Source organism: Tachypleus tridentatus, chromosome 7 (assembly GCF_004210375.1).
Source record: "Tachypleus tridentatus isolate NWPU-2018 chromosome 7, ASM421037v1, whole genome shotgun sequence".
Classification (NCBI taxonomy): domain Eukaryota; kingdom Metazoa; phylum Arthropoda; class Merostomata; order Xiphosura; family Limulidae; genus Tachypleus; species Tachypleus tridentatus.
The window spans coordinates 87,331,760-87,357,228 of NC_134831.1; the positions used below are offsets into that span (position 1 = coordinate 87,331,760).

General features: G+C 33.1%; 2 protein-coding genes across 16 annotated transcripts in view; one reads left to right on the plus strand and one right to left on the minus strand.

Annotated features, from left to right (window-relative positions):
* The window catches only part of LOC143256124 (exocyst complex component 6-like), a 415,504-nt gene that overhangs the window by 164,854 nt on the left and 225,181 nt on the right, over positions 1 to 25,469 (plus strand). Inside the window, exons 4-5 of one of the 2 annotated variants that reach the window (XR_013031123.1) lie at positions 6,282 to 6,448; positions 7,235 to 7,308. The gene's annotated coding sequence lies outside the window, so the exon portion shown is untranslated. Of the gene's footprint in view, positions 1 to 6,281; positions 6,449 to 7,234; positions 8,072 to 25,469 lie in introns of those variants that run through there. The other variant, XR_013031122.1, reaches the window with a different exon arrangement.
* The window catches only part of LOC143256119 (uncharacterized), a 60,543-nt gene that overhangs the window by 22,659 nt on the left and 12,415 nt on the right, over positions 1 to 25,469 (minus strand). For 9 of the 14 annotated variants that reach the window (XM_076512873.1, XM_076512870.1, XM_076512875.1 and 6 more), the window contains one exon: positions 14,822 to 14,907. In XM_076512873.1, the coding sequence (XP_076368988.1) occupies positions 14,822 to 14,888 (67 nt within the window). In that variant the 5' untranslated portion in view covers positions 14,889 to 14,907. Of the gene's footprint in view, positions 1 to 11,184; positions 14,133 to 14,821; positions 14,908 to 20,291; positions 21,053 to 22,174; positions 22,431 to 25,469 lie in introns of those variants that run through there. The other 5 variants (XM_076512878.1, XM_076512867.1, XR_013031091.1 and 2 more) reach the window with 4 other exon arrangements.

Here is a 25,469-nt window from a genome sequence, read left to right on the forward strand (position 1 = left end):
GCTTATGTTGTAGGCTCAGAAGTATGGTATCAATGTAAAGTAGTCTCAGGGGGTCAGGCATACATGTTGTTTAGAAGTATCCCCTAACGTAGCTCGGGTCAGGCGGTGGTGTTTTTCAGAAGCATTAATGTTGAAAGGTATAGTCAGTCAGGCATGTATGTTCAGAAGCATTACTAAAGCAGTCAGGTCAGGCATGTATGCTTGTTCAGAAGTAGTAATTAAAGTAGTTATTCAGGCAATGTATGTTGTCTAAGTTTCCACAAAAAGTAGTCAATCAGGCGTATGTTATTCACAGAAATATCAATTAAGGCACTCCAGACAGTATATTGTTCAAGTAGTATCACCAAAGTAGAATAATCAGGCAAGCGTATGTTGTTCAGAAGTACTCAAAGTAGTCAGTCAGGCATTATGTTGTTCAGAAGTATCACAATTACAGCAGTCAATCCTGCAAGTATTATTCAGAAGTATCATTAAAGTAAATAATCAGGCAGGTATGTTGTTCAGCATTACAAAGTAGTAATCAGGCATTTATGTTGTTCATATGTAATCATAAATTAGTCAGTCAGTGCATGTGTAGGTTATTCAGAAGTATCACTATAGTAACTCAATCAGGCATTTATATTGTTTATAAAAGTGAAAGTCAATCAACAGGCATTCTGTTTACAAGTATTAGAAAAGTAGCCAATCAGGCATTATTAGGGTCAGTCAGAAGAGGTATCAATAAAGTATAAATAATTTCATATGTTGTTTTAGAAGTATCACTAAAGTAGTCAACCAGGCATGTGTGTTGTCCAGAAGCATCCAAAAAGTCAGTCAGGCATGTGTGTTTTCAGAAGTATCACTAAAGTAGTCAGTATGGCATGTATGTTGTTCAGAAGTATTACTAAAGTAGTGGTCAGGCATGTATGTTGTTCAGAAGTAGTCAACAAAGGTAGTTGTCAGGCATGTATGTTGTTCAGAATTCACAACTGTGCTAGTCAATCAGGCGTGTATGTTGTTCAGAAGTATCACTAAGGTACCTGTTGATTACGTATATTGTTCAGTAGTATCACCAAAGTAGTCGGAATCAGGGCATGTATGTTGTTCAGAAGTATCATAAAGTAGTCAGTCAGGCATTATGTTGTTCAGAAGTATTACTAAAGAAGTCAATCTCTGCAAAGTATATTATCACAGAAGCTATCCCGCGAAAAGTAGTCAATCAGGGCATTATGTTGTTCATAAGTATCAATAAATTAGTCAGTCAGGCATGTGTGTTATCAGCAGTATCCAGGAAGTAGTCAATCAGGCGGTATGAAGTAATCAACTCGCAGGTTAGTAACCCTAAGTATCACTGTAAGTAGCAGGAATCAGGGGCCGTTAGTCTCAGAAGTATCACCTAAAGTGTATCAACTCAGGCAGGTATATTGCCAGTAAAGCAATCAGCTAAAGTAGTATCAATCAGGCATTGCGTTGTTGTTCAGAAGTATCAATAAAGTAGTCAGCTCAGTCAGACATGTATCTCTGTTCAAAAAAGTAACACTAAGGTAGTCAAATCAGACATGTATCATTGTCTAGAAGAATTAAATAAAAGTAAACCAATGTAGTGGGGCATGTATTATTCATTCAGAAGTACTGTACTAAACTGGTCAATCAGGCATGTATATGTTGTTCAGAAACATCAGTAGGATTAGTCAACCAGGCACATGTGTATGTTGTTCATAAGTATCATTGATTGTAGCAGAATCAGGCAGGTATATTATCCAAAAGTAATCACTAAAGTAGTCAGAATCAGACAGGTAGGTTGGTCAGAAGTATAAGTAGCTTAGTCAACCAGGCATGTATGTTGTTCAGGAAGCATCACCAAAGTAGTCAGTCAGGCATGTGTGTAGGGTTAACTAGAATCTCATCAATGGAAGTAGTCAGTCAGGGCATGTTGTTATGCTATCTGTAGAAAGGTATCACTAAAGTAGTCAATCAGGTGTGTGCTGTTGTTCATAAGTAACACTGTAAGGAGTTAATGAGTCATGTATGTTCTTCAGAAGTATCAAGTAAAATGACAGTCAAATCAGGCATATTGTTGAGAAGTGTGATTAAGTTGTGAATCAGGCATGTATGTTGTTCAGAAGTATCACCCCAAATGTAAAATCAATCAAGGCAGGTATGGTCTTCAGAAAGCATCTAATGTTGCAGAATCAAAGTGATACATGTTGTTCAGTAGTATCAGGCAAAAGTAGTATAGTATATCAGTCAGGCATCTGTGTTGTCCAGAAGTTATCAATAAAGTAGTCAGTCAGGCAATGCTGTTATTGTCCAGTATCGTGTTACACAATGTAAAGCAGGTAACCGCAGGTACTGGCTGCTGAAGTCATTAAAACAATTAAAGCAAAGAACAAGGCAATGTACATGTTTGTTAAGAAGTATTACTAAAGTAGTTAGTGAGGCATGTACGGTTTCCATAGAAGTGTCAACAACCACCAATCGCGTCAGGCATGTGTGCGTTGTCAGCAGAATTGATCAATAAAAGGCAGTCCGTCAGGTCAGCATACGTGTTATTCAGAAGTATCACCGCCAAAATAGTCAATCAGTGCAGGTTAAGTGGCATATTGTTCTTGATAAAGTATCACCTGAAGCAGTGAATGAGTCAGCGTATGTTTGTTCAGAAGCATCACCGTAAACAGGTGCTAGAAGTCAGTCAGGTATATATGGTACATTGGTTGAGAAGTGTCATTGGCAGAACATTCCAGGCATGTATGTTCGTTGTTCAGTACGTATCACCGAAGTGGTAGTCAATCAGGCAGGTATATTGTCAAAAGCATCACAAAAGAAGTTTCAATCTGGTATGTGTATTATTCAAAAGTATCACTAAAAGTAGTCAATCAGGCATGTGGCTGATGTTCAGAAGTATCACCAAAGTAGTCAACAGGCATGTGTGTTGTTCAGAAGTATTACTAAAGTAGTCAGTCAAGCATGTATGTTGTTCAGAAGTATTACTAAAGTAGTCAGTCAGAAATGTATGTTGTTCAGAAATTTCCATTAAAGTAGTCAATCAGGCAGGTATGTTATTCAGAAGTACTTATATTGCTGTCTTACTCCAAGACATGTCCTGCAAGATGTCAAGTTTCATTTTTTAAATTAAAAGTTAAGTCTTATTTAGTTTCTCAACTAGCCTTTGACAGATGTAAATTCAAATTTAGAAAAGAATGAAGGTAAGATGATAAATAGTTGTAGACTGTGATTAAAGTAATGTTTTATTTTTTCTTTCCTTAATGTTAGTTTATTTTTAGAATTGGTTAAATTGTTTGATATATATATTTGTTTATGAGGATTATTTTGCATTGTTATCTTAAGATAAGTGTTTAGAACAAAACTAAACCTCCTAAGCTAGCTGAATTTTGTGTTTGGGATTATAGCAAAAAATGTGGTTGCATTGAGGGTACCATAACAGATGAATCATTACCTTTTAATCATCATAAGTATGGTGATATGTTAGACGTTATATAATATTCATTACTCGTTTAATTTTTATTTGAACTATGTAGGTATTTTGTTTTGATCAGAAGTTGGAAACAGTTGTAGATTTTATTACCAAAAAAGTTTCTCTCTGTAGATGTTTTTTTATCATAGTTATATATTAAACATAACTTGAGAATTCTCTGTATTAATACCATAATTATTAATGAATCAATTTTAACTGTCTAGAGTTTAATAATAGTTGAATGTCTGTTGTGTAGTCAGTTAATCATACATGCATACAATTTGCACATATTCACAAGATGATAGGTTCCAATGCTTCACATTAAATAAACATTCTTAGAATTTCATCTTCACATGTAATGTGAGAGTAATAAAACATTGAATAGAAAGTAGATAAATATTATCAATATATTATTTTTCTAAGGTAGATAGAAATAAAATCTTAAATTTATGGTATAATGTTTATAACTAAAATTCTATTTTACATTTTGAAGTTAATAATCATGAATGTGTTAGTTAATTTAGCCATAATTAGTTTTATTTAGTAGAAAACCACTTAAATTCAGAATGTTTGTTTATATTTCATATATTTAACAGTGCTTACCACAAATTTGCACAATTAATTGATACTTTCTTGCATATAAATACGATAGTTTTCCTTAACCTTTTTTTTATGATAACTAGGTGCCTGGGATTTTATAATGCAAGAACACCTCATATCTGTTAAAGCATGTCTTGTTAGTTGGCATAACTAAGAATATAGGTACTTGTAGGAATATCATGAAGTATATAGTTTGTACAGGTTGATCTGTAAGTAATTTTGAAAATTTTATATTTAACGTTGTTCTGTGTGTAAGCTTCTTTATAATATAAGTTATATATGGTTTTAACTATCAGCTTTGAGTTGTACTTATGAGATAAAATTCATGTTTTTTTGTTTATGTGTTGAAATATCCTTAAGTCATTCAATCAAAGTAATTTTTTAGAAATATGTAAAGCATATAAGTGTTTGAGTAATTTTGCACAGTAATTATATGTTTAGAAGTTACACTGTGCACAAAAGCTTCTCTACTACAATAGAAATACAACTGTTCATGAGTAGTTTGTTGATCCTGATTCTAAAAATTGTTGAATATTACTGATCACCTCTAGTTTTTGAGCTGTGTTAGGTTTATTCTAAATATTCTTATATATTGTGAAAATAACTGTCTCTGATAACTTTATTTATTTCTTGAAAATTGCATTTAAGAATGTTAAAAAACAATGTGTAATTATATACTGAAAATACACTTAAGCTATGTTTAAAACTTTCATCATGGTATTATTATTTATTTCTTTTACAAAATACCTGACTGACTTTTGCATCTTTTATGTATGTTGTTAGTTTCATGCTATAAGAATCAACAGTAATCTTCTGTCATCACATGATTCCACTGTCTTTCTTGATGTTACTGTTCTATTATAGACATATCTTAAGGGAAGTGCTCACCAAGATTATTGCTCACTGCACCTAGATCATTTGATAAGAAGCTTAATTAAAAGTGTGAGAAGTGTAACTGTAGTGACATCTTGGACCCAGTTTTCCTCTTGTTCTCAGAGATATCATTAATCGTCACAACATAGTTTTCATCTCTGTAAATTCCTAAGAAAATTTTAACAACCAGTTTGAGTGATTTCCTCGCAGGAAGTTCTTTCTGACTGAGTAATGTTTCAAAATCACCATTCATCAGCACTTCCCAAATCTGTGACCCAACAAAGATACCACCTTTTAGATTTTACTTCACTGAATTTTTGAAATTTATAAGACAGATGGAGTGAGGGAAGAAACATATCTTGATGATTCAGTGAAAGTTGGAACTCAACTTTCTGTTTTCCTGGAACATAATTCTCTCACTGGCCATTCCTTTTTTTTTTTAAATGAATTTTATGATATTGGCTATCCCAGACAGACTACAGTGTTTAGTATACTCACTTTATAGACTTAGCAGTAGTGGATATTTGATTGCTTCAGGTATAAGCTGCATGTTCTACTATGTTTACAGCATTAATAACAGGAACCAATGGCTTAGTGTTCCCATTATGTAAAAGCACAGTTTTCACACTAACTTTAGATGAATTGGTAAAATGTTTTCTTTCTTGAGAGTATATTCAGTACTTGATTCTTCAATTAGTGCATCAACATTTGTACAGAAACACAAAGTATCTTGCATGCTGTAGTGAGAAGCAAGACTTTATGATAAATTCCATTGCCGTAAATGAAAGTTCCCATGCTGTTTCAGTATAAAACAAGTCACAAATCTGATCATTTAGCTCATCTTGTGTGATCAAATGAGGCAGTTTATGCTGAGATGCAACAGGGGTAAAATTACTAAATGAAGGAAGTAAAGATGATTCATTGTCTTTTTTGCAGTATAACTTCTATTTCCCACTTTGCTGCTGGATGTGACACAAGGAAATCATCCCCATGAGATACTGGTTTCTTCACAGATGCAATCTCTGGATATTTAGTGTATTGTTTAGTTTTGTCTGAATATCCAGAAATATTAATGCAAAAATAACAGTTAGTTAGATGATCTTTGGGCTCACACTGTATCATTGAAATTGTCAATGACACAATTGCTCTTCTTTTATTTAGCCACTGTGTGAAGCCAGATTTGGAAACTGTACAACACAAATGTAGCATAAACTGTTTAGGTGGTTTTTGGACTTGAAGTGAAAGCAGTCAGTACATAAAATAATTTTCTAAAAAGTATAAAAGAATTATGTTTAGAGAACTAGTTTAAAATATTTTAAAAACAAAATTTTGATTTTATTTGATTATATCACAGGTATGATGTGAGGAAGATGGACTTTGTTTTGAGTGTGCACAAAGCCAGACAAAGTAATCAACTGAGTGAGTGAGTGAGTGAGTGAAAAGCAGTTGACAGAGAGGTGTATCACTCTGCCCATTTTAAGCTCAGTTGAAGGACTCCTCAAATGTTCCTGGGCAGAAAAGGTGAACATGGGAATGAAGCAAAATTGGTGCAAGTCATTATAATTTTATCAAGAACAAGTAGCACATATAAACAATATATATGGAGTTTTACACCAATACAATACAGTTACTGTTTGAAGTTATCAAAAATTTATTCCTTTTGTTCATTAAACTTTCTATTTAAACTTAATTTCACAGTATAAACCTATTGAACTGAGCTGATTGTATGGTATTACACATATTGTTGATAAAGTAGTGAGATACTACAGTATCTTAAAATCTGGAGGTGATGGACAAGTTCTGATTACATATCTGAAACCAAAACTATTTAATTACCCAGAATCACTTGAGTTTTTTCTAGTAGCAAATGATTTGTAATGCAGTGTTACCTAAAACATTGTTTAGGGCAAATTTGTGTGTGCAGACTTATAAAAGAATTGATTGATTGATGAATTTGTGTTATAAAGATAAAAAGTTTTTTTTGTTTTTTACTTTACAATGGTGTGTTTACACTTTATATTTTATAATGCATGCTTTTGAACCAATTGCAATGTTTATTTATTTATGAAAAGTGTATAACTTCCTTTCAAGTTGTTTTAAAAATAAAATTATTGCTAAAAAATACAAGTTACAAATAATGCAACATTTTTTAAAGGGTCTTATTTTTTTTTAGGTAGGTTTTGTTCAGGCTTGTGAATGAAAAAGACTTGTACAATGTTAATAATATAATTTACTAATTTTTTAAAATATTATTAATTTGACCTGTCCATACTTTTAGTGTGAATTAATGTTCTTTACTCCCTTAAGGGTGAGAGAAGCAGACAAGAAGAAAAATATATTTTTTAGCATTAAAAAAGAATCAACGAGACAAGAAGAAGTTGGTAGAAACTGTCCCAAAACAGCTCAGACAGTTAACATCAAACAGTGATTAGTATAATTGTACTTTATTCTTCCCTTTGTTACATATTTTGGTTTCCTATAATTACTGGCTTGATGGAAAATATCCATTGAGTTTTTTGTGTGTTTAATGAATTAGTAAAATGTGACTGTTCAATGTCAAGAACACTGATATCAATTATTCTGAGAAGTGAGTGAACCAGGCTTTCAGTTAACATTAATAAAATATAAAGATTCTTATCATTCTTTGCTGTAGTTTTGTTAAAAATGGACAGTTCTAGAGCAGAGCTTACCATATTCATGTCTGCCATAAAGGGAAATTAGGCCAAGAAGTGCACTTTCTACTTATTTCTAACAAAATATATTGACCAGTTTTTGATTGTTTGGCTATATAGTTTTAAAATTTTGTGAGAGACAAAAACGTTTATGACACTAAATTATTAAAATTATTTGACTCATGTGTTGCTTTATTTCTCAGTTTTAAATCACTTTTTGTTTAGCCCATTTATTGTGTTATAGAATAGGGAAAGAGTGTGATTCTAAGGGAAGTTTGATATTATAATTAAATTGTGATATTAACACAAATAATAAAAAAACGACATTAAACTCGGGTCAGTGTTATAGTTCTCTTCTAATTTTCCATTTGATTTAATAGCCAGCTCATAACTGTTTGGTCTCAAGGTAATATATAGATAGTAGAAAATGAACTTGAATCATCTAATAAACTGTTGTTGTGACAGTACTGAATTCCTTGTGTTTTTCTGAATATAACTTAACAACTAATTGTAAAGTTACATACAGATATTAGAATATAAACAAACCTTGTGGTCTAATAAATAGCAGCTATGATCGATCTAAACTGTCTTCTTTATGATTCAACACACTGATATAGTTGTGTTAAGAGAGTCATCTGTATAAACAATATCTGTAAAGATGTGTTTTCAAAACAAACACCAAGGGCCTTTATGAGATTTTTAGAATGGTACTTAATACAGTTTCTCAAGTGTTGTCCCAGTTATTACTGGAAGAAACATCATCATGTGGATACAAAGTAAAATTGCCAACCTGGTATGTGGTGAAGTAAAATGGTAAGCAGACAATACAGGAGAGAACAGTTAGTATTATATACAATAATTTAGGTATAGTTGACTGGTATGCTGTAACATAATAATACATTGTGTTATAATAATTCAAAAATGGCTAAATGATTGTTACTATACACAACTGCTGCAACCTAATGGCAGACACTAGAAAAACACAGTACTCTGACAAGGAAAAAAAATGGTAATGTGATTGTTACCCTGCTAATATGGTATACTGTAATATAGTGGGAGATGCTAAAAACAAACAAACAGTACTACAACCATGAAAAAGTGGCTAAATGATTGTCACTGTGCTGTACCTTGATGTTGCTATAAGGTGACTGTTTTGTGGTGCTAAATAATTTGACAAAGTTGTTTACCAAACTAATGGAGAAGAGCATATGATATTACTATTATAGAATAATTCAGTTTGTTTGTAACATATACAAAACAAATACGTCTGTAGTAATATTACAAAGTAGTATAATTTGTTTGTCATTGTATAAACAGACTTTTCATCCTCTACTTACATCAGACACTTAGAGCTGGCAGCTGGTTTTTACTCAATATTAAACATATTTACGTGCTGCGTATCTGAAAGCCAGAGTTCAGTTTATTTTGAAATAAATCTCACACATCTCATGCTTGTAAGAAATGTTTGGTAGGATAGTCTACAAATGGGAAAAGAACTTTTAAAGAATCTTAAAAATGGGAATAATGTTTGACATGTTTCTCTAAGAATTGGACACTGAAAGAAGTTAGTTGTGCTTAACTTTTATGAAACATTTAAAATTGTGCCTTTTACTTGTCATATAAGTATGCTACTGGTTGAATTGTAATTGACTAATTAGATAAAATAATTATTAGTTATGTTGTACTGTACATTTTAGGCTCATAATGAATGACACATCATCAGGTTATTATGGGGTATAATTGTCAACAGTTTTTGTACTTTACATTAAATAAACCCCACTATCTGGTAGATGGTGTAGTTAAATACTTTTCCTTTGCAAAGAGGTTTTAGTGGAATAGTCCAGTGCAGTTAATAATAAGATAATATAATTTACTTTGTTTGTGTGAATAATACATACTTCATGAAAAATATGTTAAGATCCATTTTTTTTCATAATTACAGTCATTAAGTGTTGCTTTTTTTTATATATATAATTCATGCTTTTTCATTTATAAATTTGACTGCTCATGGGAGAGATGTAATTAAACATTAAGGGGTTCTTTTTTTTTTCTCTCTAACACTATACTGTTTCTGCTTCTGTTTGTTACATGAAATACCAATTTTGAAGGTCCCAAACTTGTAGATGTTTACAGCACTAGAACTACTAGTAAACATTTGTTAATGAAGAAGAATTTTTGTAACATTACTCCTGTTACTGATTGTAAACAGAAGGCTCGGTACTCGTGATTTACATATTATTTTATGTCAGTGCAAATAAAGTACTACATCATGTTTTTGTTTTTTTAATTCTTGGAATACCTATTGTGAATCATATTAGATACTCAAGAGATTCAGACAAATAAATAAGGTACAATATAAAATTGTGAATCATATTAGATACTCAAGAGATTCAGACAAATAAAAAGGTACAATATAAAATTGTGAATCATATTAGATACTCAAGAGATTCAGACAAATGAAAAGGTACAATATAAAATTGTGAATCATATTAGATACTCAAGAGATTCAGACAAATAAAAAGGTACAATATAAAATTGTGAATCATATTAGATACTCAAGAGATTCAGACAAATAAAAAGGTACAATATAAAATTGTGAATCATATTAGATACTCAAGAGATTCAGACAAATAAAAGGTACAATATAAAATTGTGAATCATATTAGATACTCAAGAGATTCAACAAATAAAAAATTGTGAATCATATTAGATACTCAAGAGATTCAGACAAATAAAAGGTACAATATAAAATTGTGAATCATATTAGATACTCAAGAGATTCAGACAAATAAAAAGGTACAATTTAAAATTGTGAATCATATTAGATACACAAGAGATTCAGACAAATAAAAAGGTACAATATAAAATTCTAACAAAAGATGTTTAGATAGTGAGTAAAAAACTTTCATGTTTTGTTTTTGTTGTGAAAAAGTCAGAGTGGTCTTTTAACTAATATGAAACAATTTGTTAATGATAGTGCAAGTTCCCTTGCACAGGCCTTTAATAGTTACAAAGATTAGTGATAAGGGTTAAAATTTTCTGTGACCATCAGTTGTCTTAAGGGTTCAAAATATTTGTAAGCTAATAACCATCATGAAGGGTGGAAATTTCTGTGAGGTATCACCCCTGTGTTTCTTAAATGTTTTTACAAAAACTCGTAGTTGTTTACAATCCATTTCGTCAGGTTGAACTTCAGTGGTCGCATCATGATTCAAACTGCTTACTCCTGAATGTTCAACATTTAGTTGTTTCTTGTCCCAGCCTTTTGTATTACTTTGTTTTGACCATATGCATTTTTTTTTTTTCAGAATAATATGTTACTATGGACATGAATAATTAGTGTAAATATGTGTATATTGCTTTGATGTTTTCAACTATGAAGTGCTTCTTTATGTTTAGCTTTACATTTCTGGAAACAGCTAAAACCATTTAACTGAATTGGGATTTTAACACTTGTTAAAAGGTTATAAAATTTTATAATATTGTCATGCTTTTGCTTTTGTGTAAATAATAAAAATTTATCTAGAAACTAACTTTAAAACATAATATTTACAAGTAGATTTCAAATAAAACAAGTCAGAACTATTTTGTGTGTGTGTGTGTGTGTGTGTGGAAAATATTTTATTAATCATTATAAACTTATAACTGCTGCAAAGAAACTGTATAACATACTTATTTTTCTGGTTGTGTTAGATGTTGATATTTTTCAGTTTGAAGAAATCAAGTATTGTGGAATGTTTTTTTGTTTAGTAACTAAGAAAGATATTTATCTGCATAGTACATTGTACATTTTTTTTTGTTTGTGGGGTACATTTTTTTTTCCACAAAATAGTTTATTGTAACTATCTGTCCATACCTTTGTTGCTGAGTTTTTGGGAGATAGTTTTCAAGTGCCTTTTGTGTGCAAACCAAACAATTTCCATAAAATCAGTTTATAAATGTTTGGTAAATTGATCCAATTTAATAATACCATTTTTTTGCTTGAGTTGTATATAGAGCTATATTTATATGTTTATGTACACAGTATATTTATTATCTGTTTTGGTTTCTGAAAATATTGGATGGATGAATGGATAGAATACATTAAAAGTTAATTGTATACTTATTGTTGTTTTGTTAGCTGGTGTTTATTTTTTAATGTTTTAAAGAGTAATTTGTATGTATTAACTAGTACTATATTATATGAAACTATATTGTTTTATCCAATAACAAACAAGCATACTTCAATGACATGTTGGTTGTTGTTTATTTTAAGTTAAGAAATAAAAATACAGTTGTTAACAGAATTACTAGTACACAGTTTCCAAAAAATGTTTTGTAGATTGTTTTTATTATAGGCTGTGTGTGACTTACAGATATTGCTGTATAGTCACAGTTCTTTGTAGTAACATTTACTATGCAACTCTAGATACATATACTTCTCCCTCAAGTACTTTTGTCAGACATCATTTCATTTGTAGGTCATAAAAACGTGATGAATATAATCTACAGCCTTTGTCACTGTTTGTTTTTAACAACTAAAATAAGAAGACAATTTTTATGATACACTATCAAGATGTTCCTCTCATTTAATACTTCTGCTTATAATGACGTAAAATTATTTTTATGGAAGTAAACATCACAACTTTATTCAACATACATTATTATTGTGGCATTATATTTCTGATTTTATTTCATAACATTCAGTTTGAGATGTTTTAAGGATAGTCTGGTACAGCTGTAGCAATGTATCCTTGTCTGATAAATTTTTTAGTGTTCGTCTTTCTTTTGTTCATGAATTCATATGTCCTAATTTGTTATTAAATACAGTTATTGTGAAGGAAAAAGAAAATTTACTGAATTTTTAACATGATACAGGATATTTGAATATTTTGGGTTATTTGCTTGAATCATTTCATAATATTCATTATGAAGAATGAAGATTTAACAATCTGGAATAAACAGAAGTTTATTTATACATTGCTATTTATCTTTAGTTAAGAAAATTTTACATTTTTATGTTAGAGATTCCATCTTTTGATTTCCCATCCTGTGTTATAATCCTTGTACAAATTTTACAATCCTAGTCATTCCCTTCCTTGGTGATCAAGTCTGTATGTATATCTTCCCCCTTAAATAGCTGATTGGCAAATAGCAGTATTTTACAACAGCTGTTATTATCTTTGAAGAAAGTTCACTGAATAAAGTAAATTAACATTTTTCCATGAATATTTTTAGTATGATACAGCCATGTTCTCAAAGCTCTCTTTGCCTTCAATTGAAGGTTTACTGTTAGTAATAGGGATAACACAAGATGAGTGTGTAAAAATATTTTATATATCAATTTTTTTACTTCCAATAAAAAAACTTGCTTACAAGAAAACGTGGACATTTCACACTATTAACTCATCACCTCTTTTGTATGCCTTTTTCAAGGAGCTACCACTAATAAAAATGGCCATTCTGAATTTTTATGGTTTATTAACTAAATGTGTAATAATCACACAATCTCACATTTTCACGCTCTTCACCTTCATCCCCAACATACTGTGTGGGCATACAATTAATAAGGAGGACACTAAACGGATCCTAGGCCATAAAGTATAGTACGACGCATACCCACACAGCTGTTGGGTTCGACCCCACTGAAAACGTTAATTAAAAGAACTTCTTAATATATGATTTGCTACTAAAGAACACAGTGGTGTTAACTAAATTTACAGGCCAATTCCTGTTTCACAAACCTTTTAATTGTCTAAAGTTTCAGGTTATTTGATAAAAATCATTTTAGTTGTTTTATTATTTACTTCTTGTTATTAAAGTCAAGTTGTACATAAATTATTTATCTATTGAAAACACTATATGGGTTACATCATACATCTAAACTGCCCTGACATCCAGTGAAGTGTGAATTACAGTCAGTAAATAAGATTAGTAATTATTAGAACATGAGCTGTCAAATTATTGTGTGCACATTTGTTATTTCTTTTATTTCTACAAATAACTTTAATAATATGATAAAAGTATAATGTTATTATATTTTAATTACAATTTAATGTTTATTTGTCTTTCTGAATTATTTACTATAATATATGAAATATGCTATTAAGCGCAATCTACATTACATAAACCAATTGTGTAAAATCTTACTGGTTGAAGTATAATATTTATAATTGGTTAAAGATGTAATATTGAAGACATTTTTCAATGTTATTCATTGTGACCAACACTTGTTTTAAAAAGTACAGGTTTCTTTCATTATTTCATGTTTAACTATATGGTGTAAGGAAGCAACATTGACCACGATATAATATTTCACATTGTTCATATGTCATTTGAATAAATGGGAAGAGAAACACATTATTCTAATTAGTAGTTTTAAAATATAAAACACATTATTATATTTGTGTTGTGAATTGTTTGTATATTTCTTTTATCAGTCAGTAATTAAAATACCACTGGGCTTGTTATTTGAACAATAAACAGAGATGCGAGGAATGTGAGAAAAGTATCACCTCTTGTCTATTGTTGGCTTTGTTCTTTCGAGAACTAGCCTGCAATGTGAGAAAGACACAATGAACTGTAAAAAAAAAGGTGGGTCGATATGCAAATAATTAAACGTGTTAAAAGATAGAAATAAATACATTTTCATAATATCTTATTATAAATGGAGCTGAAAGCTCATTCTAAATCCCATATTTAAAGGTTTTCTTGATAATTTGTATAGTAAATCTACTTAAACTCATGAAATACTATTCAGTAGTGGTATAGATATGTCTCGTATATGATGATTTTTAAAGATAAATTTAATGTTTCATAATCTAATTGTATCAAAACCCATACTTAAAGTTCTTAATATAATTGTAAAATAATAAAATGAAACTAGATACATAACGAAAATATTCATCCCTGGATGTTAATTACTATAAGAGTGATTTGTTTTCTTGTTTTTTTTTTAAACTTTGCGCAAAGCTACACGAGGGCTATCTGCCCTAGCCGCCCCTAATTTAGCAGTGTAAGACTAGAGGGAAGGCAGCTTGTCATCACTACCCACCGCCAACTCTTGAGCCACTCTTTTACCAATGAATAGTTGGATTGACCGTCACATTATGACGGCCCCACGGCTGAAGTTTCCTTGCTATTATGTTTTTAGATCTGTAGAAAACAAATGTGGTATGTATGAGTTAACAACAGTATAGAGGACAACACAAGGAGTACCAAATAACAACAAATGCTGACTTACAATATCTGCTAGAGAGGTCATCTCTTACTGTGTACTGATCTATGAGACTGGAACTTCTTTCTAACATCTGCAGCTTTGTCAATATCCTATAAACAGATCAAAATCTTATGTTATCTAGATTCTAATCTCTTAATGCAAAGGACCTGTCATTAAACGTAACAATACAGAAATACCTAAATTATAAAAACAATAAACAAAGTCCCTTCCTTGTGGACATGACATGGAGAAAAAGCTACACAAGAGAAATAAAGTAATTTATTTGACAAAAATTTGATGATAAGTCCACTAACTTCTTTAGAAAGTACTTATGTTGATATAAACTTGATTATAAATCCATTAACTTCCTTATAAAGTACTTGTGTTGATATAAACTTGATTATAAATCCATTAACTTCTTTATAGAGTACTCATGTTGATAGAAACTTCATTATCAATCCATTAACTTCTTTATAAAGTACTTATGTTGATATAAACTTGATTATAAATCTGCTAACTTCTTTATAAAGTATCTGTGTTGATATAAACTTGATAAATCTCTTAACTTCTTTATAAAGTACCTGTGTTGGTAAAATCTCGATAAATCCATTAACTTCTTTATAAAGTACCTGTGTTGGTAAAATCTTGATAAATCTCTTAACTTTATCTACTATCCTGAAGTCTACAGGTAAAATATCCAACTGAACAAAACTTTATGTTTGAGGAGAAATATTTATCAGAACAATAATTGAAAGCTAATGTTCTAATTTTCTTTGACTGAAAATGTATTTCTGACAGGTACTTCCCTCCTCTCACAAGATTATGTATTTTAATATAGTGCTGCCCTCTACACACAATGTTGTCTTTACACATGCCACATATTTTCTGCTCCCTCTTATTGAAATCAAATGATTCCAACATTTCTCTCTTTTAAATCATCATGCATCACTCATCTGCCAATAAAAGCATGACTCCCTCTATATGTCTCTACTGAACTATCACTTCAAAGCTTGGCGGAAGACATAAGCACTGAAGGAAAGTGGGTAGAGGAATGGTGGGACGAGTTAGCAGAAGGAAACACCTATTGGAAATATATTTTCAGTCAAGGAAAGTTACAACTCCTCATACAGTACTTCCCTCCCTTCCAAAACTCATCCACGGGGTACTGACATCCATGTGGGGAATAGATGAGGACTCGACTCCCAGTCAGTGGGTTAACTGCAATTTGACACCTCACTCCCATGTGAGTGTATATTGCATACTGAAGAATAGCATATCATCTACACCTGCAAAACACCACCACTCTACTCTGCAATGAATGGTTACAGCCGTCTTTGTATGGAATCCATTCAGGAGAGTGCCTCTATGGTAGACCACCCTGGTGGCTTGGAATTATAAAGTAATAAGGTTTTCCATACTCCACAAGAAGAAATGGGAGTGAGAAAGTGGTAGAAAGTCCAGAGGAATGTTATCACCTGAGACAGTGCAATGGGTTACAATGAAACCCTAATTTGAAAAGTGGACCATACTGATTTATTTAATACAAGGCATTGCAGGGATGGGCAGCTTTTCCCTTCTGCTCTACCCATGCAGTTCATCCATCCATCTGTAATGGGCAAGTTTATGAAGCAATTACATTGCAAGTTTATTCACATACAAGTGATTTTATGGAACATCCCATTTCAATTGTGAGCATTGCAAAGTCATGGAAGGTAAAGCATGAGTCAACACGGTTGTATAGTGGGGATGTCAAGTTGAAGAACAGATGGTCAGGCACCACTCACCACAGAATGGGATCCATATAATGAGTAAGTAAAGCAAGGGTTCCTGAAAGAAAAATAGAAACATAAACTTACCTGCTCAAAGTTGCACTGAAGCCTGAAGAATGGGTGCAGGTGGAAGACAAAAACCCAACAAAGAAGAAACTGCTATATGGTGTAAGTAATGGGAGATGAATGTATTTGATGTAGTCCACATGCAGGACTGTAGGATTTCATGGCTGATGAAGATGATATGTGAGGGAAAATGTGAAGTATTAAATCTGATCTGAAAACATCGGGAACAAATTCTGGGAGGAAGCCAAGTAAGAATAAGTCAATCAAATAAAATGTCAAACCCAACTAGTGACGGTAGAAGGGGAAAGATCCCAAACAGAGGAAGATTTCCGAGTAATAAAGAGTCGGTAACAGGTACCGTGGAAGAAAGCTATTTGGGCAGTATAACATAGAAGTCTATCTGGATTGAAACAACAAAAGAGATGAGAAATATAAGGAAGAGAAACAGGCAAAAGGAGAGTTACCCTCCATATCATCTGAGGTCTTTGGGAGGAAGAAAGGAGAATATATGTAGGGTGGTAAAACATATGTGAAACATCAATGATAAACAAATCTGACCCTTGACCTCCACAGCCTAATGGGAGAAGGAAATACCTTTTAAGAGAATGATGGAACATGAGGAAAGTGGCTGAAACATAGGTAAATTGTGGGAGTGGAGGACCACATTAATATTCCAGTCTGGAGGAATATACCATAAGGGGGAGATGACAAATCTGGAAGGAACACATTAACATGGTAAGGACAGGAGAGCAAATACTCAATTATATCAGAAAAATCAAAGGTACAGAATAAGGTGGCCCAATAACCTGAGGACGATGAGATTGAAGACACATGGTTGAAAATCCACATAAGAAACTCTAACACTCTAGTCACAGTAGGTTGGTCAGTAGGGAATACTGGAGTTACATTTTCCATTTGGGTTGATACACCTCCATTGAAGAAGGATGTCTGGGATGACCTAAACAGAAAGCTACTTGATATACTCACCAAGGACTAGAGAAAAGCCAAATGTAAAGACAAAGGAGGTGAATGGCTGGATGTAGAAAGAGTGACCAAAGGTAATAAAGAAGGAAGGGATACAAAGGTTGTGATACTGGAGGGAAAAATTGCAGTTGTTGTAATTGTGGAAACTACAGCTGAGGTAGCCAATAAGGAGTGATGAGAAGTACTTGACAGAGTGGTATGGATGAGAGAGATTACCTGGTGAAATAATCAGATAAGAAGATAAACATAAAGGAATTTATGGTATCAATCCTAGTTGAAGGCATTCACAGCTAAAGCCCAAGGCTGAGATGCTGGGGACTAAAAGAGGGCTAACCTGTGACTGAAGTAGGTAGCATGCCCAATCTACGTGGGGAAAATGAAAACCCCACCAATATCAAAGCCACCAGAAAATGAAGGGATCTAAAAATCACTACATCAGACATATTTGATTGGGGCATGAAAGGCAATTTGCTAAGAGATTGAAAGCACCTGGAATGTAACACACAAGATTAATATGATCTATGTGGGTCCAATATGGTAGATCCAACATTTTAAAACAGGGATCTCTTGACCACGTGTCCCCTTGCTGATTGATATGAGCTAGCATTGTAGAATTGTCAGAAAGAATCACCAACAGACATTGTCTGGTGAGAGGAAGCAAGCACGTTTATATGCGTGTATGTGTGAGTTTTTCTTATAGCAAAGCCACAATAAGCTACCTGTTGTGTTCATTGAAGGGGATTGAACCTTTGATATTAGCAGGGGACAAAGGGAAGTGAGTTATTTAAAGTCCAATGGAGTGCAAAAAAGCTCAAGAACTTTGATATGCAAAGACCTTTTGATCTAAAGCCTTCTACAGCCCTGAAGGAATGCATCTGTGAAAATATGTAATTCTGGATAAGGAGAAGGAAGTGGGACATTCACCAACATAAGGATCTTGTCCAACCATCAACAGAGATTGTTAATCAAGCTAGAAGTAAGGATAAAGGGAATTGACAAGGGATCCCAAGCAGGTTCTACTGATTATGAAGAGTTTAACGAAGGGGTCACCTATGTGCATGACAAAGTATGACTAGTGACATCACTGAAGACCACGTCCCCCAAACGACAGAACCTTACAAGCAGAAAGTGAGAGAGCTGAAAGAGCATGATGAACTAACAATTCCATGGAATGAAGCTGCAGAGGAAAAGGCTGGACCTGAATGACTGGTGTTGAAAAAGACACCCAAGTGGATGTGATATTGGGTAGGCTGAAGGAAGGACATCTTTAATATGATTAAATAGCCCATTTGAGCAGTCACTAGAAGAAGCTGATGGGTATGGTTAGCAAACTTCAGTTTGATCCATATAATGGCTCAATCACAACTCCATAGCATGAAGATAGTGAATAAAAGCTCTGACCTCCTGACAAAAAAAACATAAGGGGCAGAAGCAAACTTGAAGAGTAAGGAATAAAACACCATGTGATGGACGAACTGAAGATACCGATGAGACAATGGGGATATAGGGATGTGGAGATAAACACTAGTGACATCAATACCTGTCATTCATAAGCCCAGAGAAAATGCCCACTGTCAGGTAAGAAACAGTAAAATGGGACAGTTGAACAAAGTAACTGAGGAAAGACGAATTGATGATAGGCTTCCAGTCCTGGTTTTCTTAAGAACAACAAAGAGTCTTGAATAAAACTAGGTGAAAGATATATAACAGATTCAATGTCCTGCTGAGATAATAGTTTCTGAACCACCTCCAACAGACACTGGCTGGTCATGAGATTCCAATATGGAGTAAAGAAAATGGGTGTAGGAGACACTGGAGGAAGGAAAAAATGGGATTATGAATCCTTCCAATAAAACTTGAAGACCTTAATGTTCCATGATGAAAGGATGCCAGTAGTGAAGAAAATTGGTAAGCCAAGCTCTCACCAGATTAGAATCCACCAGGTGATGTGATGTGCATTGTCAAAGAATACGATGAAATGAGGACCTCAAGGAGAAGGAACAAGTAAGTGTTGGGAAAAGAGGGAGGAGAAATGGTAATAGGTGCTGTACTGGGCTCTGACCGAGACATAACAGACTGTTGTTGTACTGCTGCAGTTCATGATTCAAAAAGACTCAGAGATTGTGTCCAATATGTATTACCACAGAAATGGGCCCTATGTAAACACCTAAGATAAGATAATGGTTATGAATTAAGGTTGCATCCCAATCTAGAAGGTCCCAACAACAGAGAAACCACATATGCAGAGCCAGAGCCGAAGATGACAAATGAGCCAACATAGAATAAAGAAGGGAAAGGATATCCCCCAAAATCCCTCAGGGTTTTCATGATAATCAAAATCAGGGTATGAGAGATAATGTAAAAAGTTGTGAAGGTAGAACAAAGGCAGGAAAGTTGGGCATGTGTAAAGAAAAAAACTGTATATAGATTGCAGCACTGGATGAAAATAGTTAATTTTGCGAGAAGAGGGAAGTATGTTATTCGAATCAGCTAGTGTTAATACCATTAATATATTATTGATTATAACATTTAAAATGTAGGAAATGAGTGAGTCTTGTTTGAGTAGGCTATTCTGTCATATGAGGGGGGAACAAATCTCACATTTGGATCTGGACTTAGAAGTGTTTGCTTTTTATTACATAGTTATAATGCAAATAACTTCACTCAGAACTCACCTTCACCATGGTGATTACAGGGTATCTTTTTCGGTAAACGGATTTTACGGTACAAACATATTCAATCCACAAAAAAACACTGTCCAGCAACACCTTTTTTTATTCCTCCTTCATACAGCCCATTTAGAACATCCATTTTTCTTCACACCACTACTAATGCTGTATGTTTATCACACCTCTATAAATTAGGTGTATATCATCTCTGTAATTCATTAACTAAATAATATTACAAATGGAAGCATAATTAAAAACTGGCTGATAGCATAGTAAGCAATACTGTTAACATTAAAAAGAATCAATTTTGATGTACTGTACCACTTGGAAAAGCAGCAAGAAAACTAGGTTTAAAACAAGTTGTTCCTATGACAACACAGTTGAATAAGAATATGGACATCTAATTTATAAAAAAAATATGGCAGTAATGCAACTTGTTTTCCTGTGTGTTGTGTATGTTTTCTAAGTATAACAAGATCATATGGGCTTTTTATAAAAATATTTCTTTGCACAATACTTTAACATTATATCTCTGTCTGCTCAATACATGCATACTTTACATAATAATTTCTGTTGTTTAAATGGTTTTATGCTGTATTTATGTGTGTGTGTATATATATGTTTATATTATCTATGAATTCTACACACTAGCAATAAGGGTGTTTACCTCTTCTGGTTTAAACCACTAAGATAACAAAAACAATAAATGTTCTGCTACAAGAAGTAGAGCAAAAAAAAGTCCTCCAACTGCACCAATTTGTCGATACCTGTGGAAGAGGGAAGAAATAATAGTTTTTATACCAACGTAAACTTAACGTCAGATAACAATAAAATAGAAGCACTTTTTTTCTATGATATAAAACCTTATAGGCTAATACTAGTAAAAATTGGCCCTTAATTTGTAGAAATATACATTACTTGGTGTGTTTTGATACAAAATAGTTGAAATCAACTTAATTATAAAAACAACAACATTTAACCTACATAGTAAACTAATAAATACATTTCATACCATTCTAACCAACAATATCTTTTTCAGTATCATAATAATTTTGGAAACTATCCAAATAACAAGACACGAGATTCTTATTCCCCTTTATTATTATACTGGAACATGTGTTGCTTGTAACTGTTTACTATCCAACTGGTACATGACCTGCTTGTAACTGTTTACTATGCAACTGGTACATGAGTTGCTTGTAACTGTTTACTATTCAACTGGTACATGAGCTGTTTGGGTAACTGTTTTCTATTCAACTGGTACATGAGCTGTTTGGGTAACTGTTTTCTATTCAACTGGTACATGAGCTGTTTGGGTAACTGTTTACTATTCAACTGGTATATGAGCTGCTTGTTATTATTTACTATTCATGTGGTACATGAGCTGCTTGTCATTACTTACTATTCAACTGGTACATGAACTCTCTATTTATTCAATCATAAGATGAGAAAATATGAATAGAATGTGCTCTGATGAATCACTTATTTCACACCTCTTCAACAATAATGACTGACTAGTGACAAAACAGAAAGTGTTAGGACTTTTAAAGGAACCAATCCTACAATTGTGCACAGTGGAATACAGTATAAAACTTACAATTTAATTACTTGGTAGTTTTCCAATAGCCATAACCAGTACTGTAGTAATGTTCAGTATGATAAATATGGGAAGGTATTTTTATTCAAATAGTATCACATTGCTTTGTACAAATAACAATAGTGTAAGCACAGAGGAAGGTGATTGCATAATGCTAAAGCTACTGAAAAATGTTCAGTATAATTCATAAAAAGTATTTGACATGTTTATTTATTACATTTTCAAGCTGGACAAGACTTAGCTGCACCCTCTAGAAATATGAAGAACAGTTTCTATTAGAAGGAGCACATACCAGCTAAGTTTAGTACCAAGACTGTGCACAGGGTCTTTTATGATTGTGTTGTACACTACTTCAGTACGAGATGCAATATCCTTCCACTGGTATGCTTCTTTACTTTTCTGATGAGCGACCCATGGAGGTACAACTTTTCCAACTTTTCGATCATGTATAGCTTGGTTAAGACCTGCCACGTTACCTAATTTACAGAAAACAAATTTTAAAGTTAAGATACTCAACTAGGCTACAACAATCTCTAGTTCAGATGTAACTTTAGGCTTAGTTGTACAAAACAACACTGATGTGAAATATACAATGTTTCCTTTTAATAATATAATACTGATTTATTCTTAAAGCTTGCTCTATCCTCTCAAACTTTATTTGGAATAGATGATAATCAGATGGGGAAAGGTCTGGAGAATCAGGAAGTTGTGGAAATCTTTTCAGTCTAGCTCTTCAATATTTGCAGATGTGATCCTTGCTGTATGAGGCCGTGCATTATCCTTGTGTTACACAACACCTTTACAACTGATCAAAGCAGGCCTCATTTCTTTCAGTGCAACCTTTGAGCGCTCTAACTGTTGACAATAGAAGTCTGATGTAATCGTTACATTAATAGCAGCAATTTAAAGTGAATCACATCAACAATATCCAACCGAAAGATTAACAAGACTTTCCTAGGGTGGTGGTACATTTTGGGCTGTGCTTTAGCCAGTTCACCTGCACGTAGCCATTGTCTGCGGCACTTAACAATTTTTATAAAATATCAATTTTCCATCTCCAGTCACTAACCTGTCCAAAAAAGGTGAGTTACATTTACGAGAGTGCAGAGAAGTGCAAATGTCCACTCTTGCTCTAAGGTTGGCTTCTTTCAAATCATGTGTGACCCTTTTGCCAAGTTTTGAAACGTTTTCTAGCTGCTGTAGATGACGGTGAACTGTTGAATGGTGTGAAATTAGCTTCTGTGCCAGTTCTTTAACAGTTACAGCACAGTCTCCATCAAGTGCAGCCAGCAGCAAGTCATCGTTAAACTATATAGGATGACCTGATCGTGGCGCATCACATAAATTGCAGTCACCTGATCTGAACTTCTGAAAACACCTTCGATATCTTCTTTCATTGAGAGGCTTCGCATCGTAAACAACTTGAATATTTCGTGTAGTTTCGGCTGCACGGTTGTCTTTTTTAAATTCATAAAGCATTATATGCCTAATGTGCTCCTCAGTCACATCCATCTTCATAATGGTTTATTTGATAAATGATCTAAAAGTGGAGTTGGGTTAGTTTCTTTAATTTGTGTGAACATTTTATACACGTCTTACTACATATTTCAGTCATTAAAGCCTTTTGCAAAGACAAAATGATAATACACTTTCTGTATTACATTTTGAAAATTACTATGGGATGACCTGATAGTTTTTCCTTCATTTTTGTTTAATTTCGCGCAAAGCTACACGAGGGCTATCTGCGCTAGCCGTCCCTAATTTAGCAGTGCAAGACTAAAGGGAAGGCAGCTAGTCATCACCACCCACCGCCAACTCTTGAGCTACTCTTTTACCAACGAATAGTGAGATTGACCGTCACATTATTTCGCCCCGATGCTGAAAGGGCGAGCATATTTGGTGTGACGGAGATTCGAACCCACGATCCTCAGATTATGGGTCGAGCGCCTTAACCACCGAGCCAGGCCAGGACCTTTAATTGTTCAACAATACGTCTGTGAACTAAAAAACCGAATTTTGTTAACCGTTGTGCGTACAGCACAAATAGTCTATTGCAAAGCTTTCTACTTACCTACAAACAAACGCATCAAAAACATATAAATTATGATGAATTTTATATGTCAGAAATATCGCTTTATTAGAACAAAGCGTACGGTGAAATTTTCTCTTCTCCAAAATGTGTAAATTGTATTAGAGTTTACATATAAAATATCTGTTTATCTACATTTTGTACTGATAAAGACCAAGATAAAATTTATTTTTATGTTTCTTTTTTAAGCACAAAGCTACAGAATGGGCTGTCTGTGCCGTGCCCACCATCGGTTTTTAGCGGTGTGAGCTGTAAGACTTACCGCTGGTCACAAGAAAGCCTGTGCTCTTTCTAACAAAAGTAAACAGAAAATGGTGCTTCTAAATAGTTTCTTTTATTCGATATTAGAACGGTAAAAAATGTTTGATCAAGGTTTATATTTCAAAGAATACAATAAGTATGAGTGATATTTTAGTTACACAGTCCACCTTGAGGAATCGAATTCCGGATTTTACTTTTAAAGGTCCGTATGCTTACTGCTGTGACTTACGACTTACTTTTATAAAGTTAATTACACTTCATACATCTGAGTTTACGATAGTGAAATACCATTAGGATTAATTTGTTGCAAAATGTTTTTAGATTTCCTTTATACATGACTCGTAATCTGAGGGTTGCGGATTCGAATCACCGTTGCACCAAACATGCTCGCCCTTTCAGCCTTGGGGTCATTATAAAATGTCACGGTCAATTCCATATTCGTTGGTAAAAGAGTAGTCCAAGAGTTGGCGGTGGGTTAGATTAGTGACGGCTAGCACAGATAGCCTCGTGTAGCTTTGCGCGATATTCAAAAGAAAACTTTTACACATACTCTTCGGATAATTAAACTAACGCTCTGTCTCTTTCGCCATCTATTGAGATTCCAAAACAATAATATTTTTGCCAAATTAATGTTGTTTGTAAGAGAAAAGTAAATTATTGTGTTATTTACGTTCATTCAAAAATAAAAGTTTATTTAGTAATTCCTTATAAAGAAGAGTGTGAAATAACTTAATGTCTAGGTCCAAACACTTATTTATGTAAACTTTTAATATTACTAGATTTTATTTTTTCTGTAATTGGTGTTCATTGGTAAGTCTTCATACCAGTTTCATAGGAATAACTCTCCAAGAATATAAGAACTGTATAATTTGTTACAGTCTCTAAAGAGGTTGTATGTAAGACCCTGAGCTTGGAACCTTGTTGTTTAACTCTTTTGCTGTCAACTTATTATTATTATCTCATGTTGGTTGTCACATTATTTTTGCGTGTTAGTACTGTAAATAGGAGTGCATTACATAAAAAATTATATTTTCATTACAAATGAGCATATAAACATCACATTTTCCTTGTTTGTTTGGAACATACATAGTTGGGTAACCAATCGTGTTCAAACTTTTACATTTCTTCCAGTGTTTCCCACCGAGATCCTGTTCTGAAATGGTCGATGGTTTGGGTTCAGGCAGAGATTGGGACTGTACTTGGGGTGGAATTCCTGAACTGTTTCCTCGGGCCCTTC